At 36.0% G+C, this 20,023-nt stretch overlaps 4 protein-coding genes across 5 annotated transcripts; 2 read left to right on the top strand and 2 right to left on the bottom strand.

Annotated features, from left to right (window-relative positions):
- Nucleotides 1-97: 97 nt before the first annotated feature.
- LOC107434253 (photosystem II reaction center PSB28 protein, chloroplastic) lies at nucleotides 98-1,994 on the bottom strand. The gene is made up of 2 exons (XM_016045702.4): nucleotides 1,755-1,994; nucleotides 98-740 (listed from the first exon to the last, which is right to left on the bottom strand). Exons 1-2 carry the CDS (start codon nucleotides 1,828-1,830, stop codon nucleotides 271-273), a joined length of 546 nt encoding a protein of 181 aa, XP_015901188.1. The 5' UTR covers nucleotides 1,831-1,994; the 3' UTR covers nucleotides 98-270.
- A 2,316-nt stretch (nucleotides 1,995-4,310) lies between these two features.
- Nucleotides 4,311-8,502, top strand: LOC107434242 (bifunctional TH2 protein, mitochondrial). The gene is made up of 6 exons (XM_025067396.3): nucleotides 4,311-4,915; nucleotides 5,051-5,159; nucleotides 5,979-6,269; nucleotides 6,407-6,824; nucleotides 6,947-7,213; nucleotides 7,531-8,502. Exons 1-6 carry the CDS (start codon nucleotides 4,674-4,676, stop codon nucleotides 7,941-7,943), a joined length of 1,740 nt encoding a protein of 579 aa, XP_024923164.2. The 5' UTR covers nucleotides 4,311-4,673; the 3' UTR covers nucleotides 7,944-8,502.
- Nucleotides 8,503-11,420: 2,918 nt separating this feature from the next.
- LOC112489211 (MDIS1-interacting receptor like kinase 1) lies at nucleotides 11,421-16,188 on the top strand. The gene is made up of 2 exons (XM_025067386.3): nucleotides 11,421-14,628; nucleotides 14,727-16,188. Exons 1-2 carry the CDS (start codon nucleotides 11,949-11,951, stop codon nucleotides 15,134-15,136), a joined length of 3,090 nt encoding a protein of 1,029 aa, XP_024923154.2. The 5' UTR covers nucleotides 11,421-11,948; the 3' UTR covers nucleotides 15,137-16,188.
- On the bottom strand, nucleotides 15,823-19,396 carry LOC107434239 (auxin-responsive protein IAA11). Of its 2 annotated transcripts, XM_048480695.2 has the most exons (6): nucleotides 19,250-19,396; nucleotides 18,459-18,876; nucleotides 17,442-17,770; nucleotides 16,772-16,907; nucleotides 16,389-16,450; nucleotides 15,823-16,303 (listed from the first exon to the last, which is right to left on the bottom strand). In XM_048480695.2, the coding sequence occupies exons 2-6, from the start codon at nucleotides 18,854-18,856 to the stop codon at nucleotides 16,254-16,256; spliced, it is 975 nt and encodes a 324-aa protein (XP_048336652.1). In that variant the 5' UTR covers nucleotides 18,857-18,876; nucleotides 19,250-19,396; the 3' UTR covers nucleotides 15,823-16,253. The 2 variants fall into 2 exon arrangements, with proteins under 2 accessions (XP_048336652.1, XP_015901174.1); XM_016045688.4 differs by lacking the exon at nucleotides 19,250-19,396 and having other exon boundaries at nucleotides 17,442-17,767; nucleotides 18,459-19,202.
- Nucleotides 19,397-20,023: the final 627 nt, after the last annotated feature.

Here is a 20,023-nt window from a genome sequence, read left to right as displayed (position 1 = left end):
TATTATTTTTTCTCCATCTTCTTACGTTTTATTTGCACACAAGCTAGTAGCAGAATACCAAACAAAAGTGAAGCACATAAGAGTAAACAAGTGAATGTGAATAAACTTGACTTAGAACAGCAAAATTGGTTGAATTAGAGAGAGCATGCAGTATTTGTAACAGCAGCATGGGAATGAACTAACATTCCCAAACTTCCACTTAACTAAATTACGAAAATCTCAATGCTGTCAAAATGAAAAGAAGAAGATAGGGAAAGGATATACAATGGCTCATTTTTTGATGAATTGTAAGCCATTCTCGTTAGAGTATCGCTCCATGAATCTCATGAACCTATCCCACTCACGAGGAGACCGCATTACATACTTGGCTTCGAGACCTGCAGGCTTTCCATTGATAAATTTGGCACTCACATCAACCGACTGAAGAACCCCTTCTTCATCAATCATGTAAAAGCCAGTGATGTCCCCAACCTCGCTGGATGAATCAAAAACAGAAGGTTGTTCAAACTTGAATATAGCCATACCATTTGTACCATCTCTTGACTTGGTTAGCCTCACATCTGGTATTGTCTGTTCATCAGTTCCTTGGATGAATTGAATTGTTGGTTTGACCATCACCGTGACAGAACGAGACAGTTTAGATTTCCATTTTAGTTGTGACCACCAAGGACGGGCCAGCTGCAAAGACTGGCCATGGAATGTGGAGTGTGAATTTCGATGGATGGTCCAAGATACCTGACCTACAATACAACAAGCAATAAGGGATTCAATTCGACAGACAAGGCTATACCATGTCACGTCTGCTAGTTTTTTGGCTATATTTCCAAATCTTCATCAGTAGTTTTCTGATAAAAATTCAGACGATGAAACAAAATAGACATGAGACAGGTAAGATATGCTTTAATCCAATTTTTTTTTATTTATTTTTATTTTTTTTTTTTTTTTTGGGGGGTTTGATTTAGATATGTACTTTCAATTTCTTGGCAGAATCAATAAAATCAGAAAGAACTCAGAGGTTAAATACAAGCCAATATTTCATTAAATATGACACGGGCCCCTCATAATTGAACTTTCAAGACCCCCTTTCACATGTGCATGCACACACCTGCTAATCCATAATTTTTGTTATTGGTCTCCCTTTGAAGAAATCCTCGGACATTCATCACGCTTTTACCTCTTTCTCTAATAAAACCCATTTTCTTCTATACATATAATAAACATACAGGTTCCAGAATAGATGCATCCCTATATATCCGAATTCAAATTCCAAAATAGTCCCCCAGGCTAAGACTGATTTCCAATCTTGAATTCTTCACCATGCGAATTAAATTGTGTGCATTATCAAAGTATCTGTTCTCCAGGGAACAAATTCACACCGCAGAGTGCAGATTCTACTTAAAATTGTTCTTTGCCCCTAATATTCAGTTAAGAAGTAAAACACCATTGCAAGAGCATGTTCAAAAAAACATTACAGCATTCACTAATTAATGTAATGCCCAGAATCCATCGAATCATTATCTAGTGCCCAAAAATAAATAAATAAATAAATATATATATATATATATATATATATAAAAGACTAATGACCCAATTAAGAGACTGCTAGAACTTTCACAATTTTAGGCAAACGCATTGACCCATTTCACCAAACAATTTCTTTAACAAACCCAAAGAAGATACAAACTAAAATAACCATAGTAAACTAACAAGTTGAAATTGAGTTGAATGTGCATTGAAGAAGGTTGAAAAGATACCTGTAGGAGATCGTGGTTGGTGCAGATAGTGATGAGAAACCAGAGAAGAGAATGCAATAGACTGCAAGGTTGCCATGGGCTCAGGATTCAGGAGAGAGAGAGAGAGAACCAAAGAAACCCAGAGCAGACTCAAGCGAAAAAAGGTGATGTTGGTTGTGGTTTTGAGACCGTGTGGTGTGTAACAACGACAGCCACACTTACAAAAACATTCTCAGCTTCGCTCTCTGCCAAGGATTGGTGTCTAACAGATTGCTATTGAGCTAGATTTCAGTATCCAACATGCACGTTGGCAAGCTGGCAAAATCACACAAAGCTGAACACGTGGCATACCCCATTTGGGCCGACTAATTAATGGGCCGATCCCTGAATGAGCCTGCTATTTGACCCGTTTATGGTAAAAGCTAGATAGCATTCAACTGGATCTCTACAAGTCAGCCCAACTAAAAGCGCTCTCGTCCTCTGTTTTCTGACTTTTAAACGCATTACAAATTAGTCAGGTGAGTTGTACACTGTCATTTGTCTTCTCTATTAGAAAGATAAAAAGTAAAGGACAATAATGGTTGTGCATTATTGGAGAATTCTATGCTATTCTACGCTATATGTAGATGTGACATCTTTTACTACATTGAATTGATTATATATATATACATATATTTGGCAGAATAGTAATAATAATAAATTTTATAATGATGGTTAAGATGATGGTTTATTTATATTTAAAGGACTAATATCATATTTGTTGAAAATATATATTAGTTCATTGGTCAAGTGAAAACTCACAAATTCGATGGATCATGATTATTTTCTATATTCGTTTCCCTTCAACCTTTTGTTCCTTGTTCATGGAATATATGTGTATATCCAAACAATTTTTTTTTTTTTTTATATTGTGAATATTATTTTCTTTTACTTTTCTACGCCTTGATACTATAAATTTTTGACTTATCAATACGTATCAAAATATTTTACGAAAAATGGTATATGATTTTTTTTATAATACAAAGTTGCCGATACTATCCACTTCCAAAATCATGCAGCTATGACTTTTTAATCATCCTCAAAAGTGTGATGGGATTGAAAACGAAGTGGTACAGAGCAAATCGACGTGTCTATGTCTTGCTTTTCAAACCGTCGTAAATGATAATTGGGTTAAAATTATTTAGCAAAAAAAGAAAAATTTGGGTTAATATTTTCAGCTTCTTTGTTTTTTCCTTTAGTTTGCAACATGTTTTAATATGTTTGGTATAAAAAGTTGATGGATTCCTTTTACGGCATTTGGAAGGAAGCTCCCAACTTTCAATTCTTCTTTTTATACACCTTGAAATATGAGCCTACAAAGAATATGCAATTACCTCTATTAAAATATTTAAAAAAAAAAAAAAAGAAAGAAAGAAAGAAAGAAAAAGAGGTAGTTGCCTAATCACGACCATTGAATTAATTTCCAACAGAAGAAAAATCCGAAGTTATTATGAGGGAAAAAAAAAAAAAAAAAAACGATCGCCTTATTTTCAATTGTTGTTTTTGACCATGCAAGCATGATCCAAGGGTCAGGATTTAAACTTTTACAGGATGGAGTCAATTTAAGGGGCATCGCCCCCAAAAAAAAAAAAAGCCACGTGGCAAGGTGGTGGTGGTTGTAGTCTCTGGCTACGAGATTAAAAACAATTGGGCGCAACCTATTCCATGGGCCCATGGGTCTAATCATCCTGATCTGATGACGTAGCACCAAATTTCCCACTCACTATGTATACATATATTATTTGATATAGAATTTCCCACTCACTATAAAAAAAAAAAAAAAAAAAAGAATTATTTATTTGTTTGTACTTTACAATTTAAAAATTAATTTATTTTCCAATTTCTGAAAACCAAACCCAACAATATTTATTTATATAATTTGTGTACTAATTCTTCAAAACTCAAAAAAAAAAAAAAAGGAAAAAAAGTCATGGAATCCCATTATCTTGTTTCTTTTTTTGGAGGTCAACTTTCTTTTTGTATCGTATTTTATTTTAAATTGTACTATTTAAGTTTGTCAATCATTTTTCAATTCAAGATCAAATTCTAAAAAACTTAATTTTAGAATGGAAAAAAAGAAAAAGCCAAACGCGTTTTAGAATTTTGTTAAAAAAAAAAAAATCGGTGTTGTTGCACACATTATCCATTCGGTAAAATAAGTTTTTTTAAATATATAATTAATTACAAAAAAAAAAATACTTTGTCATATATTAAGAAGACAAAAGTGAAAAGCGCGGATCATACAATGTTCTCCGAGAAAAAAAAAAAAAAGAAAAAGAAAAAAAAAGCTCATGCATTGTCCATGCAACAAAATGAGTAGGCAATTCAATGACGTGGCGAAAAGTGATTGGGTGATTGATTGATAATAGCGTTGGTTGGTACCGTAAATACGAGAACTTTTACAAAATTTTCTTCGTCTGTAGAATACTGTTTGTAGAAATATACAGGAAGACTTACACACGCAATGACGCGAGTCAGCAAAAAAAACCCAATGACGAAGTCTCTCTGTTTAAGGAACCACGGGACCTCCATGCTCTTTTAGTTGTTTGACCGCCGGCTCTTGTATTTTTTCCCGCAAATTTGGACTCCTATGTATGTATATATATATATATATATATACATACCTTTCACTACAATTCTATTCCACCAATCACCAAACTCTCTTTTCTTTTCTTTTTCTTTCTTTATTTTTATATTTTCTTTCTCTAATTTTCGCTCGCTGTTTCTTTTGTTGCTCAGTCCAAATCACTACCGGAGAGAGCTCCGATTTCGTCTCCTCCGGTTCTTTCAAATTTTATTTTTCTTGAATCTTTTGCAATCTGAATTCCATTTTTTAATGGTATTGGAAGCCAAGAAAGGAGGAAAAACAAGAAGGATCATCATCATCATAACCACAGTCCGATGAAGACGACGTCGTCTTGGAAGGATCTGATGGAGAGAGAGATTGGAGGAGGAGGAGGAGGTGTGGTGGTTGTGGATGAAGGAGGTATAGCGAAGCGGTTCTCGATCAAGTATAGAGACGAGGCGATATTCGGTCTGTATACGCCTTTCTTCGTTTGCTTGGCTTCTGGTAATTTGGAATCCGATGCTTTTCTCCATTTTATCTCTCAGGACGTTCATTTCCTCAAAGCCTTTGCTCGCGCGTATGTTTTTTCTTGATCGCTCAGCTTCTTTTTTACATTTTTTTTCAAATTTTTTTTTGAAGCTTGAATAATATGCATCATCTCATTAAGTGTTAGGATTTTGAAGGTTTATTTTGAACTGTACGGTGAGTTTAGGTATGAATTGGCGGAGGACTGTGCGGACGACGACGACGACAGGTGTGCCATCCGCAAATTGAGAAAACGTGTTCTCAAGAAGCTTCAAATGCACGATACACTTGTCCGAGTATGCTTTCCTTCCTTTACTCTCTCTCCCTCTCTCTCCTTCCCTTTTTTTTTTTTCCCCCCTTCTTTCTCTTTTTTTTTTTTTTTTTTTTTTTTTTTTTGTTCTGTCTATGCGAATTTCATTTATTTAATGGATTTATTTATTTATTATTATTATTATTATTATCATTTTAAAAGTTGGTTGGTGAAACTAACAATGGCTTTGTATGACTTCCGAGAAAGGAATGGAAAGCAGAGGAAAATTCTTAATTATACTTAACTAATGTTTTTGAAATTTTATCTATAAACGTCATGGTTTGTGTGTTATAGAAGCTTCTTCTAGGTTATTACATTTATTCGTAAGTTAAATCACATGAATTGATTGATTAGAAAAATCAGGAAATTTTATAAATTAAACTTATAAATGGAAAGTATTCTTTTTATACCTCTCCTCCTCTCAAGAACACCACTGATAAAAAATAAAATAAAATAAAAATCTTAATTCTCATTTAAATTTTCTGTTGAATTTTTATATATAAGTTTATTTTTCTTCTATTTTAAGAATGATGATATGATTCAGGATGATGATGGTTTTACTTTTTGAAATTTTCAAAACCTATCATAATTGGTGTCGCTGAACTACATTGTTATTGCCAGATAAAGTCCAAATTATTGAAAAAGGCCTTGGGAACTAAAGACTAGTAGGATTTGGCAAATGCTGAGCTTTTAGGCGTTAGCTATGTATTGCAATAGTTGTTTCTTTTATATACCTATTATTCTGTTCATTTTGGCTATCAATATTGTATATCAGTATATATCTTAGATCAAATTCACCACTCAGGAATGGGGATTTGAATCCCCCGGCGAGAGCAATTGTCAGAATGCAACAAGCAAATACACAGATTTCTTGATTGCAACAGCATCAGGGAAAGTTGAAGGAGAGCGATTTTCTGGCAAGATTGCAACTCCTTTTGAGAAGACAAAAGTTGCTGCTTATACATTTGGCGCTGTGGCTCCTTGTATGAGGCTGGTTGTCTTTATTGGTAATGAGATACAGGCAATTCTGGACCCTGATGATAGCAGTCACTTATACAAAAGGTGGATTGACCATTATTCTTCTGAAGATTTTGAGGTCTGTCTCATTATAAATATTCACTTCTTTTTGTTTAAGCTTTTGGTGATCAAAATAAGCATTTGTTTGAGTTGTTGAGGGAAAATCTTAGTACTTAAGAATATTGTTTCTGATAAGAATATTGTTTCTGATAACAGGCAGCGGCTCTGCAAACTGAAGATATTGTGGATAAATTGAGTGTTTCTTTGACCGGCGAGGAGCTTGAAGTGATAGAAAAGCTTTATCATCAAGCTGTGAAACTTGAAGTAGAATTTTTTGCTTCTCAATCAATTTCTCAGCCAACAGTAGTCCCCTTGTCTAGAATTACCCATGACATTTCCGAGCGTTATCTTAGTATATTTTGTGACTTCGACTTGACATGCACTGCTTTCGACTCCGCGGCCATATTGGCAGAGATTGCAATTGTAACAGCACCAAAGGAAGATCTGGATGGACATGAAAGCCAACTTGCTCGGATGTCATCAGGAGACTTGAGGAAAACATGGAATGTCCTATCCACCCAGTATACTGAGGAATTTGACCAATGCGTGAAAAGCATCATATCCAGTCAGAAAGGTTCGATAATAATACTAGCATTGATTCTGTTTATGCTTGGATTGTAATTAAGGAACTATTCAATTTGTTCTGCTGCAAGAAACTTTACTGGAACATCACCATTGTCTCCTTTATTTCTGCAGTGGACAAATTTGACTACGAAGGTTTGCAAAAAGCCCTTGAGCAACTTGCAGATTTTGAGAAAAAGGAAAATGCAAGGGTGGTCCAGTCCCGAGTGCTGAAAGGTTTGAACATAGAGGATATAAAACATGCTGGCCAGCGACTCATTCTTCATGATGGTTGTAGAAGGTTCTTCCAAAGGATTGTCAAAGACGAAATTCTGAAAACGGATGTCCACGTTCTTTCTTACTGTTGGTGTGGTGATTTCATTAGATCAGCTTTTTCATCAGGTATACTTTTTGGAACGTATATACTCGTATTTTAGGCTTTAAATGGTGTGGATATATATACTTATCTTTTTGGCAAACATTTCCAAGAGTTATATGCTGATACTGGAACTCCAAAAATTAATTTTCTTTCCTATATAGTTTGAATAATTTTTTTTCCCTTTCCAGTTTACTTTCATGTGCCTTCCATGCATATATATGTATATAGCCAGTATCTTTATATCATAGAGGAATTAATGGTTTAACTTGAATGCAGTGAAATTCAGGAAATTATGCTTTATTCATCTAGTTACGACTGATCTAAATTTCCATATGAGCAGGAGATCTAAATGTCTTGAATGTACATTCCAATGAGTTAGCATGTGAAAAATCTGTTACTACTGGAGAAATTGTCAAGAAGATGGAGTCTCCCTCGGAAAAGCTTCAAGCTTTTAATAACATCTTAAAGAACTGTAATAGGGAAGGCAAGCACTTCAAAATTTACATTGGAGGCTCAGTGGGTGACTTACTTTGTTTGCTTGAAGCAGATATAGGCATTGTGATTGGTTCAAGTTCGAGTCTAAGGAAACTGGGAGATCAGTTTGGTGTCAAATTTGTCCCACTTTTCTCTGGCTTGGTGAGGAGGCAGAGAGAACTTTCTGAAGGCCGTTCCTCTGATTGGAAACCACTGTCTGGTATTCTCTATACGGTATCTTCTTGGGCTGAAATAGAAGCATTTATTTTGGGTTTATAAGTGTATCTTTTTTCTTTTCTTTTTTTTTTTTTTTTCCTTCATCATTGTTCTCATTATCATTACAATCCCGAAGGGAATATCATCACAGCAGGTTATAATAGAGTATAGCATACAGAATGGTGGCATATTTTACTGAAGGCCACCTGTCAGCCCTTTTATCTTTTTCATCAGGGACTGCCAAAAAAGAAATATACAGATCTTTTGTACTATAGTAAAAACCAAATGTCAGGTTTCTTAATCGATCTCATTTATTGTCTGTCTTCAATTCCTTTAGAAGCTGAAGATTGTCGCTTTCTCAAGTTTGAACTGAGCATTGGTAAAGATTTTTAGCGGGATAGAGGAGAAAAAATGGTTTGTAATTAATTTGTTTGTCTAATTGGATATGATTGCCATAGGTGTTTTTGTCTTCAACTTGTTATTGGTTGGTTCTAGATCTTTTATCAGGGTAATTGCCTTTTGTAAAGCATATGGGATTTTGTGGGTTCAAAACTTGGCCAATTGTTTTCTTTTTTAAGCTTATTGCAATGGAATTATACCTTGCTATATGGCATGGAACTAACTTTTCATGGTGGGTATTCCAATAATCCTTTACACTTCCTGTAATTTGGTTTGGCTCTGGGTTATTGTCCCTTAATGGAATTGCACTGACCAACAAAATAAAGAAAAAATAAAAATGGAAAAAACACACACACACACTCTTTATACACATCATATATATATATATATATACATACATACATATACACACCTACCAATTCACCAAAAATATCCTTAAAGCGCTTCATCTTCCTTGTGAAACTCCTGTCAACTTCATTTTCCTTGTGAAACTCTTATCAACTTCATCTTCAAAGGTTCATCAAAAAAATCCTCAAAGAAAAGATGTTTTAAAAATGCAAAAAAAGAAAAGGTTTTTTTGTAAATTAATTTAGAAAGGTAGTGTACACAGTTTATTTTGGAGTTACAATAAGAAGCGCCCAATAATTGGGGGTGATTTCATACTGATAATGGGCTTGGATTGTATTCTTATCTTATCAATAGAATTAGAGGGGCTATATGTACTGGGCTCATCCAGCTCAAATTGCTTCTATTTTTCGGGTTCGATAAAAGCTCGGGAACGCGTCTTTTTTTTTTTTTTTTTTTGGGTAATAATAACAAATTAATCAGGTTGATAAATGACAATTACTGTATAAGACATGAAAAAATGTTTATAAAAAAAAAGGAGAAAAAGCATATTATTGACCTCAAATCTTTTGTTTAATTAACTTAATTATCAATGTGAGATGCAGATACCTGTTGAAATATAAAATTTATATTATTTAATAATTTTTTAATAAATATACACAATATTCTTATTAGCATCCATATGTTAAGATTCATAGAAAAATGGTCTTGTAAGTTGTAACTTGTAACACATTGAAGTTGCAGTTTCCCATCTTGGTTTCATTCGTAAATAGGTTCCTTTTTTTTTTTTTTTCACAAGATAATTATCATAAAGTAATTCTATAGAAAGGAAACAGGTTGTAATTAATTTCATATAAAAATTTACTCCCAAAAAAAAAAAAAAAAAAAAAAACTAGTATTAGTAGATCTCAGATTATCATAGTTGCAGACATAACAGTAATTGTAATCAGATTTGTTTTATAATGAAGTGGATACCAAATAACTGTGGGTTCCACAACTAATACATGTGGCACACGTGCAATTTCCAATACCATGATCCAATTTCTCTCTCATTTTGCAATCATGAAAGAGTGGTCATGGTTTGTATTGGCATAATGCCATGTGAAGGCACGTAAGCTTTCATCCCCCCAGCACATCCCATTGATTCCCAAACCAGAGCTTATTATATTACAGATAAATAAAATATTCAAATAAATTCCCTTTTACCCAAAAACAAAAAAAAAGAAAAGAAGGGGAAGATAAACAGATCTTAGCCCAAAAATAAAATACAATGACATAAGAAGAATAATGGAATTAAAAATGAAAAATAAGAGTAAAAATAAAATGAAAATGAAATAATTGTCTCTCTCCAATAATAGGGAAGGAGGTCCTTCCCAAGGAAGCTGCTGAATCACATGGGCTCCATCTGCAAGGGTAGTAGAATAGTACCAAAAGAGTAGTATTTTCAGTGTGTTTTTTAAAATCCATCACTTCACATGTATCCATGTGAAAATGGGCAGTTTTTGGTGTCTAACAAATGAATCAAAAAGAAAATGGCAAAAAGAAAAGAATGTTATCTAAAGGAAATGGCGGTTGGTGGTGATCTTGGATTATCATTGGTAATTAGGCCATCACTTTTCTCCCATTTCCTCCTGTTTGTTCTTCACCCTTTTTCCTATTATTTTATTTCATTGAATGGACAAATTCCTATGAAAATAATTCATGGTCTGGCATCCAAGAAATATATAGCATTTCCATGTTATCCATATTGCATGATTATATGCCTCTTCTGGCATCAACAATGACTGTCTCAGCCATGATTTTATTTCAACCTTTTTTTTCCACCATTTTAAAATGGATACAACACCGGATATTTTTTATGATCTCATTAAGATTTTTCCCCTACAATGAAATGAAAAAAAAATTATATGTATATATATATATATTGTTTTTTTTCTTTCTCTTAAAGAAAAAATAAAGCACTTTATTTCCTAGGGAAATGGCCTAATAGAGCAGAGTGAGTGGTTTTTGTCTTCGTTTTAATGTTTTGTTCAGCTTAACCACAGAACATGGAAAGATTCTTTCTTCCTACCCATAACGAATAACTAAACTTTTTTCCATTGGTTTATTGGGTTAATGAGACTAATTAAGCCATTATTCCATAATGGGTATGACCTGGCGATGCTTTTTAAATTATTTCCAACACATAATGGTTTTCACTTGGATTATCAAAGTAATTCCTAAAGTCATATGGGTTTAGTTGTTTTAAGTTTAATTGCTTTTTATAATATGATAATGGGTCCACTTTTACGCATCATTTTTCTGAATCTTTGTCATACTTAGAAGTTACCCTTTAGCAAAGGCAAAGTTTGGGCATGCTTTAGCTTCCACACGCTTGCAGTGGCACAAAAGAAGCTTTGAACAGAAATCTATATATGATTGAAGGCTGTTTCTTCTTTAAAAAAAACAAAAAAGAAAAAAAAAAACAAAAACAAAAAAAAAAATGAAAAAAAAGGAGAAGAAGAAGATATTATATGATAAATCCTAGTTGCATTTGTAATCGTAAAAGCCATTACCCATCTATAGAGTCCAAGTGAGTAAAACTAGAATGCTGATTGGGAAAGTTGTTCTAGTTGTACTGTAATAAATGCTTTGTATCTATCTGTGTACACTTAATGGATCTTTCATTTAGGATGTTCCAAACTGTCAATTACAGAATCAAACTCATATATTTGACCCCATTTCATTTTTCCATTCATAGTTCAATTTTCATTCAATAAGGTCAACAATTATTCAAAAATAAAAATTTCTCATCAGTAAAAAAGCATAAAAGTTTCACATATATGCACTGCATTAAACAATCGATAAAATGTTTTAAGAATTAACAGAAATTAAAATATAAGAGAGAGCATTAGGAAGATTTGAATAAAAAGAGTTTATATAATAAATAAAGAAATGCACAAGTTGACTATGCTAACAGAAGAAGAAGAAGAAACAGTGCATGAAATAGTATAGTAAGAACACATTCTCTCCCATGTCTAATGTCGGAGAAACTTCCAACAAGTCCAAAGCTTCCCCGTCATTACTTGCTGTTTAACAGCTGTTGCAGTGTCCAAGACCTCACGAGCTCTCAAACTATTACAACTAATCCTTTCAATTTAATATTTACTTTATAAACCATCACGTTTCCATTAACAATTCTTCTCCTCAGTATTCTTCCTCATAAAACAGTTGCTCTGTTTTTTTCCCCCTCTCAATGGCTTTCCCCAACTCGTCCATCCATTTTCTATCCACGTTTTCCATAGTGTACTGAAACCAATGGTGGAAAACCAGAGAGCATAGCTAATGGAAGCATTGAAGAACAGCAAGATGCAATTGAAAACCCAATTGTTGTTGCTCTTCTTCTTTTACTGTTACATTAGTTTCTCTTCAAATGGTGTTTCTGCTGTGGCTAATGATGAAGTATCTGCTTTACTCGCGATAAAGTCAGGTCTCATCGATCCGTTAGATAGCCTTAAAGATTGGAAATTGCCAGAGAAGGTGGTTGGTAAGTATGCAGCTCACTGCAAATGGGCTGGTGTGCAGTGCAACACAGAGGGATATGTGGAGAAGCTTGATCTCTCCCACATGAATCTCAGTGGACGTCTGTCCGATGACATCCAACGACTGAGAAGCCTCGCGTATCTCAACTTGTGTGGCAATGGGTTCTCATCTTCATTGCCAAAATCCATATCCAATCTCACAACATTGAAAAGCCTTGATGTCAGCCAGAATTTCTTCACTGGGGGTTTTCCAGTAGGAGTTGGAAGAGCAGCTGGACTGACTATCGTCAATGCCTCAAGCAATAACTTTTCGGGAATTCTTCCTGAAGATCTTGGAAATGCCACTTTGTTGGAGGTTTTGGATCTCAGAGGGAGCTTCTTTGAGGGGTCGATTCCAAAATCTTTTAAGAATCTGCAGAAGCTGAAGTTTCTTGGCCTTTCTGGGAATAACCTGACAGGCCAAATCCCAGCAGAGCTTGGACAGCTTTCATCACTGGAGAGTATAATTCTTGGATACAATGAATTTGAAGGTGGAATCCCAGTGGAGTTCGGAAATCTCACCAATCTTAAATATCTAGATTTGGCAGTTGGCAATCTTGGAAAACAAATTCCAGCTGAACTGGGGAGGCTGCTGCACCTAGAGACTGTTTTCTTGTATAAGAATGATTTCGAAGGCAGAATTCCATCAGAAATTGGCAATATTACTTCATTACAACTGCTAGATCTCTCTGATAATATGCTATCAGGGGAAATTCCTGCTGAACTAGCTGAGCTGAAGAATCTACAGCTCCTAAATCTAATGTGCAACCAATTGTCGGGTTCGATACCTCCTGGAATTGGAAAGTTGGCTCATTTAGAAGTTCTTGAGCTCTGGAACAATTCGTTTTCAGGTCCTTTGCCTATTGATCTTGGCAAGAATTCAGCATTGCAGTGGTTGGACATATCATCCAACTCATTCTCTGGTGAGATTCCAGCAAGCTTATGCAATGGGGGCAATCTCACCAAGCTGATCCTGTTCAACAATGCCTTCTCAGGTCCCATTCCAGTTGGCCTATCATCGTGTTTCTCATTGGTTCGTGTTCGAATGCAGAACAATCTTCTATCCGGGACAATACCTGTTGGGTTTGGCAAGCTTGGGAAGCTACAGAGGTTAGAATTGGCAAACAACAGTCTTACTGGTATAATCCCAGATGACATTTCTTCTTCCACTTCACTTTCTTTCATTGATTTCTCTAGAAATCATCTCCATTCTTCTCTTCCTTCCACCATTCTTTCCATTCCCAGCCTCCAAAATTTCATAGTTTCGAATAATGACTTGGTAGGAGAAATGCCAGACCAATTCCAGGACTGTCCATCACTTTCTGTTCTGGATCTCTCATCAAATCATTTCTCTGGAAGCATTCCAGCAAGCATTGCTTCATGTGAGAAATTAGTAAACTTGAATCTCAGAAACAACCAGTTGAGCGGAGAAATCCCGAAGGCAATCGCCATGATGCCTACATTGGCCATTCTTGATCTATCCAACAATTCTTTATCAGGTGGAATACCTGAAAACTTTGGAATATCTCCAGCCTTGGAAACTCTCAATGTCTCATACAACAGGTTAGAGGGTCCTGTTCCAGCAAATGGTGTGCTGAGAACGATAAACCCAAATGATCTTGTGGGCAATGCTGGTCTCTGTGGTGGTGTTCTTCCTCCATGTTCAAAAGATTTAGCATTCACATCTCGCCAAAGGAATTCACACGCAAGGCACATTGTTGCCGGATGGGTCATTGGAATATCATCTGTTTTAACAATTGGGATTTTGCTTCTTGGTGCTCGATCTGTGTATAAAAGATGGTATTCAAGCGGGCATTGCTTTGGAGAAAGCATCCAAATGGGCAATGGAGAGTGGCCATGGAGACTGGTGGCATTCCAGAGACTTGGCTTTACAAGTGCAGACATCCTTTCTTGCTTGAAGGAATCAAATGTGATAGGAATGGGAGCAACTGGGGTTGTTTATAAGGCTGAGATGCCGCGATCAAACACAGTTGTTGCCGTTAAAAAGTTATGGAGATCAGGAACAGACATTGAAACTGGGAGCAGTGATGATCTTGTTGGGGAAGTGAACCTTCTGGGGAGGCTAAGGCATCGAAACATTGTCCGGTTGTTGGGATTTCTTCATAATGACACAGATGTTATGATTTTATATGAGTTCATGCACAATGGATGCCTAGGAGAAGCTTTGCATGGCAAGCAAGCGGGGAGATTACTTATAGACTGGGTTACCAGATACAACATCGCACTCGGGGTTGCCCAAGGACTTGCTTATCTCCACCATGATTGCCACCCACCTGTCATCCATCGAGATGTCAAGTCCAATAACATTCTACTGGATTCGAATCTCGAGGCAAGGATTGCTGATTTTGGGTTGGCAAGAATGATGGTCAGGAAGAATGAGACAGTCTCCATGGTTGCTGGGTCCTACGGCTACATTGCCCCTGGTGAGTAACTAATTTCACATCTTTTAATCAAGATAGTTTGTCCGGTTTCATTTTTTTGTAACTAACAGAGTTTTGTAATTTGCCGATTACTTTTGCAGAGTATGGATACACATTGAAGGTTGATGAAAAGATAGATATATACAGTTATGGAGTTGTTTTATTGGAGCTCCTCACCGGAAAACGGCCATTAGATTCCGAGTTTGGAGAGTCGGTAGACCTTGTTGAATGGATTAGAAGGAAGATTAGGGATAACAAATCTTTAGAAGAAGCATTAGACCCCAGTGTAGGAAATTGCGAACATGTTCAAGAGGAGATGCTCTTAGTCCTTAGGATAGCACTTCTTTGTACTGCCAAGCTTCCCAAAGATAGACCTTCCATGAGGGATGTCATAACCATGCTTGGAGAGGCAAAGCCTAGGAGGAAAAGCAGTAGCAACGAAGGGTATACGAATACGACTAACACACAGAAGCCAGTCTTCGGTACTTCACCTGTAAATGGCCTTCTGTAGGGAACAGATTTAAGTTTCCCTCTCTGGTCCTTTTTTTTTTCCTGTTTGATTCTTGTTTCGTATGTAATGTTTGTAATCACTGGTTCATATCAGTCTATAAGATTTTTAGGGGTACATTAAAATTTGACTTTTAAGGTGCATATAATGTTCTATTTTTGTGCAACAAAGCTCCATAGAATCAGAAAAACCCGTCAGTTGTACCCATTGCCCTGTATTAGATAACAAAGGAAACTTTTTGAAAACTAGAGATTAGTCAATTAATTTCTTCCATTGTGGCATTCTCTCAGAAACTACTTTTTCAATGACAATAATTATCTAAGAATACTCGGATGGTTCATATACCTATCCTAAAAGGCTAAGAAGAAAGAACAAGGCATGGCACGAGGTTATAGCAAAAACACATTTAGAGCAACATATCCTGCAAAATTGTTTGTGTATAATTCCCTGGATTAAGATGGATCTGAACCATAGTTTCTTAAGCTGAACAACTATTGGGATCAAATGCAGTTAATCATGTATACTTCCCAACCAGCTGTTTTAATAAATCCTTAATAGGCATTTCCAAACTTTTAATCAGGAGATGAAACAATTCTGTTCGAATTTCAATCTCAGCAACATGAATGAAAGAAAAAGATAAAATTTCAACCAGCTCTATGAGAGCAACAATGATGATTGCAGTCAGAAAGTGGGAAAACGTGCCAACCATTGTACTTCTAAGGTTTAAAATACATAATATCACACCATTCCTCTCCATTATTGTTATTATTTTTTGGGGGAGCCCATAAGGTGTGTAGAGAGTACAAAATCAAATGTGCATCCCCATATTTACAACATAAACAAACAGGCATTCGCCACAGCATATGCAGAGTGTATATTAGTTACTGAGACTCGAAGCTAATATGATTGGTTCTTGAAAGCAGGGAGATATTCCCATCCAAAGAGTAGCAAGAATTTAAAAAAAAAAAAAAATGAAAATTACCAGAAATGGCAACCAAGCTGAACAGAAGAGCTGCCGACCCTTTTCTTTTTTTTTCTTTTTTTTTTTTTAAATTCACTCATAAGGGTATCACTTTTTTAGATACCGCCTTTTACGCATTTGTTCTCATCTTGGTAGCATCTAGATTGGTTTGCATCTTTGCCTTCTGCTCTTTTCTTGTAGCCTCGGAGCTGCAAATGAGCTTAATAGAATTAGTAAGGGGTAAAAATGTTGCCTCAAGAGATGTATTTTGGAGTTGCTTGCTCATCTACATACAAAGTCCATTTGCCTCGGATGTCTTCATAATTCTGAGCCTCTTCACAGAGCTAAGAAACATCCTGAATGCAACATTAAAGTCGTTAAAAAACTGGCTGATAAAAAAGGTTAACACGGAATAAATCAAAAACATAGAAAAGCAAATTTAATGCAGAGATCAATAGATAAGAGAACAGAATTCATGCTACTGAATGAGTAAGCCATTATTCAGCTTTTTGCCTTTTTCAGTGTCATAATCTCATCTTGTGAATACATCATCTGCAAAGCTTTAGTTCTAATAATTCTGTAACAAGTAAATTTCTTTCATGGGAGCATGTGGTTACTGGTAAATAGGAAGACTGGTAAAAGAGTGTGCATAAATTGTGTTTGAGAAAGATGCATACCTCCAAGGAACATCTCCAACAAGCATCCAATCTCCTTCTTTGTCTTCATAAGTGAGCACAAATTCAGAAGAACCATCCAGCAGCCTTGAAGGTCCTGTTGCTCTTACCACAGTATCATGTTTCTCCCCATTTGATCCTATTCACGGACAACACCATCATATAATAAAAACCATTTCAAAAGGAAACTCTAATGGAAGCTGAATAATAAAATAAGATTCTTTGATTTTGTTTCAAGTGAAAACCAGAGACTTTTGCTAATGGAACTTGATTTGACATCTCTACTAAGCCTCGATCTTCTCATATTCTACTTTACATGCAAGAAAACTGGCATGATCGCAGGGGAAAAAAGACTCAACGGTATGGATCTTTAACTAAATCCAAGTAGAAAAAAACTAATCAAAATTCGAAGAGTGGAGCTTAAAATAATTTTCCCATGTATAAAATCGCTGTAAATCCATTTTCACTGTACAAAGTGTATAACCTTAAATCAATCTACATCCAGTTAAAGATTTTCAATGAATATTCCATCACAAGACAACTTGGCAAAAGAATGCCAAACTCACAGCAGGCATAATTTGCATATCAATATAAAGAAATCCCTAAGAACTGACGATATGGATTATTATTACTTCATCTGAAAACCAAAATATAGGGTTTAAAAAGAACTTACGCAAAGAGTTGACTAGTGGTGTGGGTCCATGGAACATATCCTCCAATGTCCTTGCCAAGGCTTCGTAGCCATTATGAGCACTCAGATCAACCTTCCGCCCAATTGGGATTCCATCCATGTTCACCTTCACAAAAAGGGATTTGTGTCCTTTCTCCATGTAATTTCCATTCTTCTTGTCACACCCATTGTCAGCCCTGGCACTCATGGCATTTGTGCATCTACTTTTTTCACCTACCGAGTTGAATTCTTCAGCGGTTGGTGATTTTACATGGTTAACCAAGCTATTCATTCTGTGAGCTCTGAGTGGAGGCCATCCCACAACTTGACTGCTTCAACAAATTCAACCACCAAAATAAGAAAAACAGTCCATCATCAAAGCATACATAATAAAACTAATACATGCAGCTCATTAACCATGACAAAACAAATTTAGCAGGACAAAGAAAAGAGGAGTAGGGAGCTCTGTCACGGGTTCTTTTTTATTATTTTCTGGCACTCCTGTATCCTTTCATGTCCACAAAAAAACTTGCCATATCTTTTATTTTTTATTTTATCTTTTTTTATTACCATTATTTTTTCTTTTGAGAACAAACCATGGCTTATCTATTTCTAAAAATTGCAATCTTTAGATGAGGATTCAGGAAAAACCAGAAAAGAAAAATGCCCAGTAGTAAAATTCAATGGAACATATATAATCACAAATTCAAAAATTATAGAACGCCGCAGATTAAATAAAGAAATAAAACATGATCATATAGAACAGACCCAAATAAGAAAATAAGAATAATTTGGATATTTGGAGAGCAAGGAATTAAGGTAACAAAATCAAGATATTAAGGAAGCCAAGCAAAAGTTAAAGAAGTATAACCTGAAAGCCAAATTACTTAATAACCCAAAAGCCATGATGACCCAAAAATACACAAACAAACATACCCATAAATACATAAAGCTAGAACCCAATCAGTCATAGTGTCACCCTAACAAGTCACCAAATACGATGCTTTTAATCAGTCTAACCTGGAACCATTAGGGACTGCCACAGAATCAGCACTTCTCTTTGTCCCGGCTGTAACATTAGCTCTGCTCAAGGAAGATGAAGATGAGCTGGAAGAAGACGACGCCGATAATGATGATGATGATGAGGAAGATGAAGCTGAAGAAACCAGCGGAGGGAAATCCTTAGCCGTCAAGAACCTAGCATATTGACACCTTAGAGTTTGCTGGAACTTCGTTAAACCACCAGAAGCACAACCAATGCTCAATCCAAGAGCAAGTTCAAGCTCAGACTCATCTGGGCTCGACGAATCCTCAGAAGAGAGGACCAAATTGTCATCTCTGGAGACCGTAGACATAGACCCACTTGCTGAACCTCCTCCAGATACTACTCCTCCACCATCACCCATAACACCCTGCATTTCTTTTATCGTTTTCTGTGCTAGAATTCAACAAAAAGAATCAGACCCAGAAAGTATATTAGCAAGAAGAAGAGGAAAAAAGGTTATAAGAAAGCGGAAGGTGTGAAGGGGGGGGCTGGGTTTAAGGGAGGGTTAATTTGAAGCAAAGTTGATTAGACCGAGGAAAGAGCAAAAGGAAAAGGAGGGCCTTTTTCCCATTTTTTATTTTATTTTATATTTCTGGTTTGGTGGGTGTACTGTTGGGAAAGCAAGCGAAAGAGAAAAGGAAAGCTAGGTTTGGTGTGGTGGGGAAAAATGGAAATGGAAGAGATGAGAGAGAGAGAGAGAGAGAGAGAGAGAGATGATGAAGAGGAGGAACTATGGGGCCCATTCATCAAAGAGGTTATGACCCACCTGTCTGCTATATGCGCCTCCATCAATATCTTTGCTTGCTTCTAGGCCTCTTCTACTTTCTCTGTTTTTTTCTCGTTCAGTTTCTCGGAAAATGGATTTTTTTTTTTTTATGGGTAAAATATACTGATTTTTTTTAAAAATTTGCTAGTTGCTCTTAATCAAATTTTGTATTTTTGGACTGCTTGAGAGAAAATTCAAAGAATCAAAACCAAGAAGCCCAACGACGACATGTTAAATATCTCATCGTGAAATTGAAAGTAAATGAGTGACGAGAAACGAAATTTATCATAATTACGGATGTAGGAGAGTAGGACCCACGATCTAAGGCTCCAAACGACAAGCCGACAAAGGTGGGGCCAGACAACACAAGGCTCGACACGTCGGAGTTAGGACCATATTTGGGTCCCGCTACGCAATCACGAAACCTGTGACCATTGGGGGACCAGAACATTGTATTTAATGTAGACAGCTAAACATACGATCAGTAAATTAATTACCAAATTATAACCATTTCAAAATAAAAATAAAAATAAAATTCTGTGGGCTTAAAGCCATATAAAAAATAAAAAATAAAAAGCTTTTGGAGTCCGCAAATCCAATCCATAGGACCCTTTCAAAGCCGTGAGTGCGTTGCACCGTGTTTTTGCCAAATGGATGGCTCACCCAGTTTGACCCCGACGGCGTACGCCTCTGTCGTGCGCCCGGGGGACAAAGTCCACCGTTGCGTTGCTCCTCTCCACGTGGGACCGGCCGCTGGAATATCGTATCATATGC

The sequence above is a fragment of the Ziziphus jujuba genome, chromosome 9, assembly GCF_031755915.1.
Source record: "Ziziphus jujuba cultivar Dongzao chromosome 9, ASM3175591v1".
NCBI classification, from domain to species: Eukaryota; Viridiplantae; Streptophyta; class Magnoliopsida; order Rosales; family Rhamnaceae; genus Ziziphus; species Ziziphus jujuba.
The sequence above is the reverse complement of the archived record's forward strand: the minus strand, read 5'-3'. Positions and strand labels throughout refer to the sequence as shown.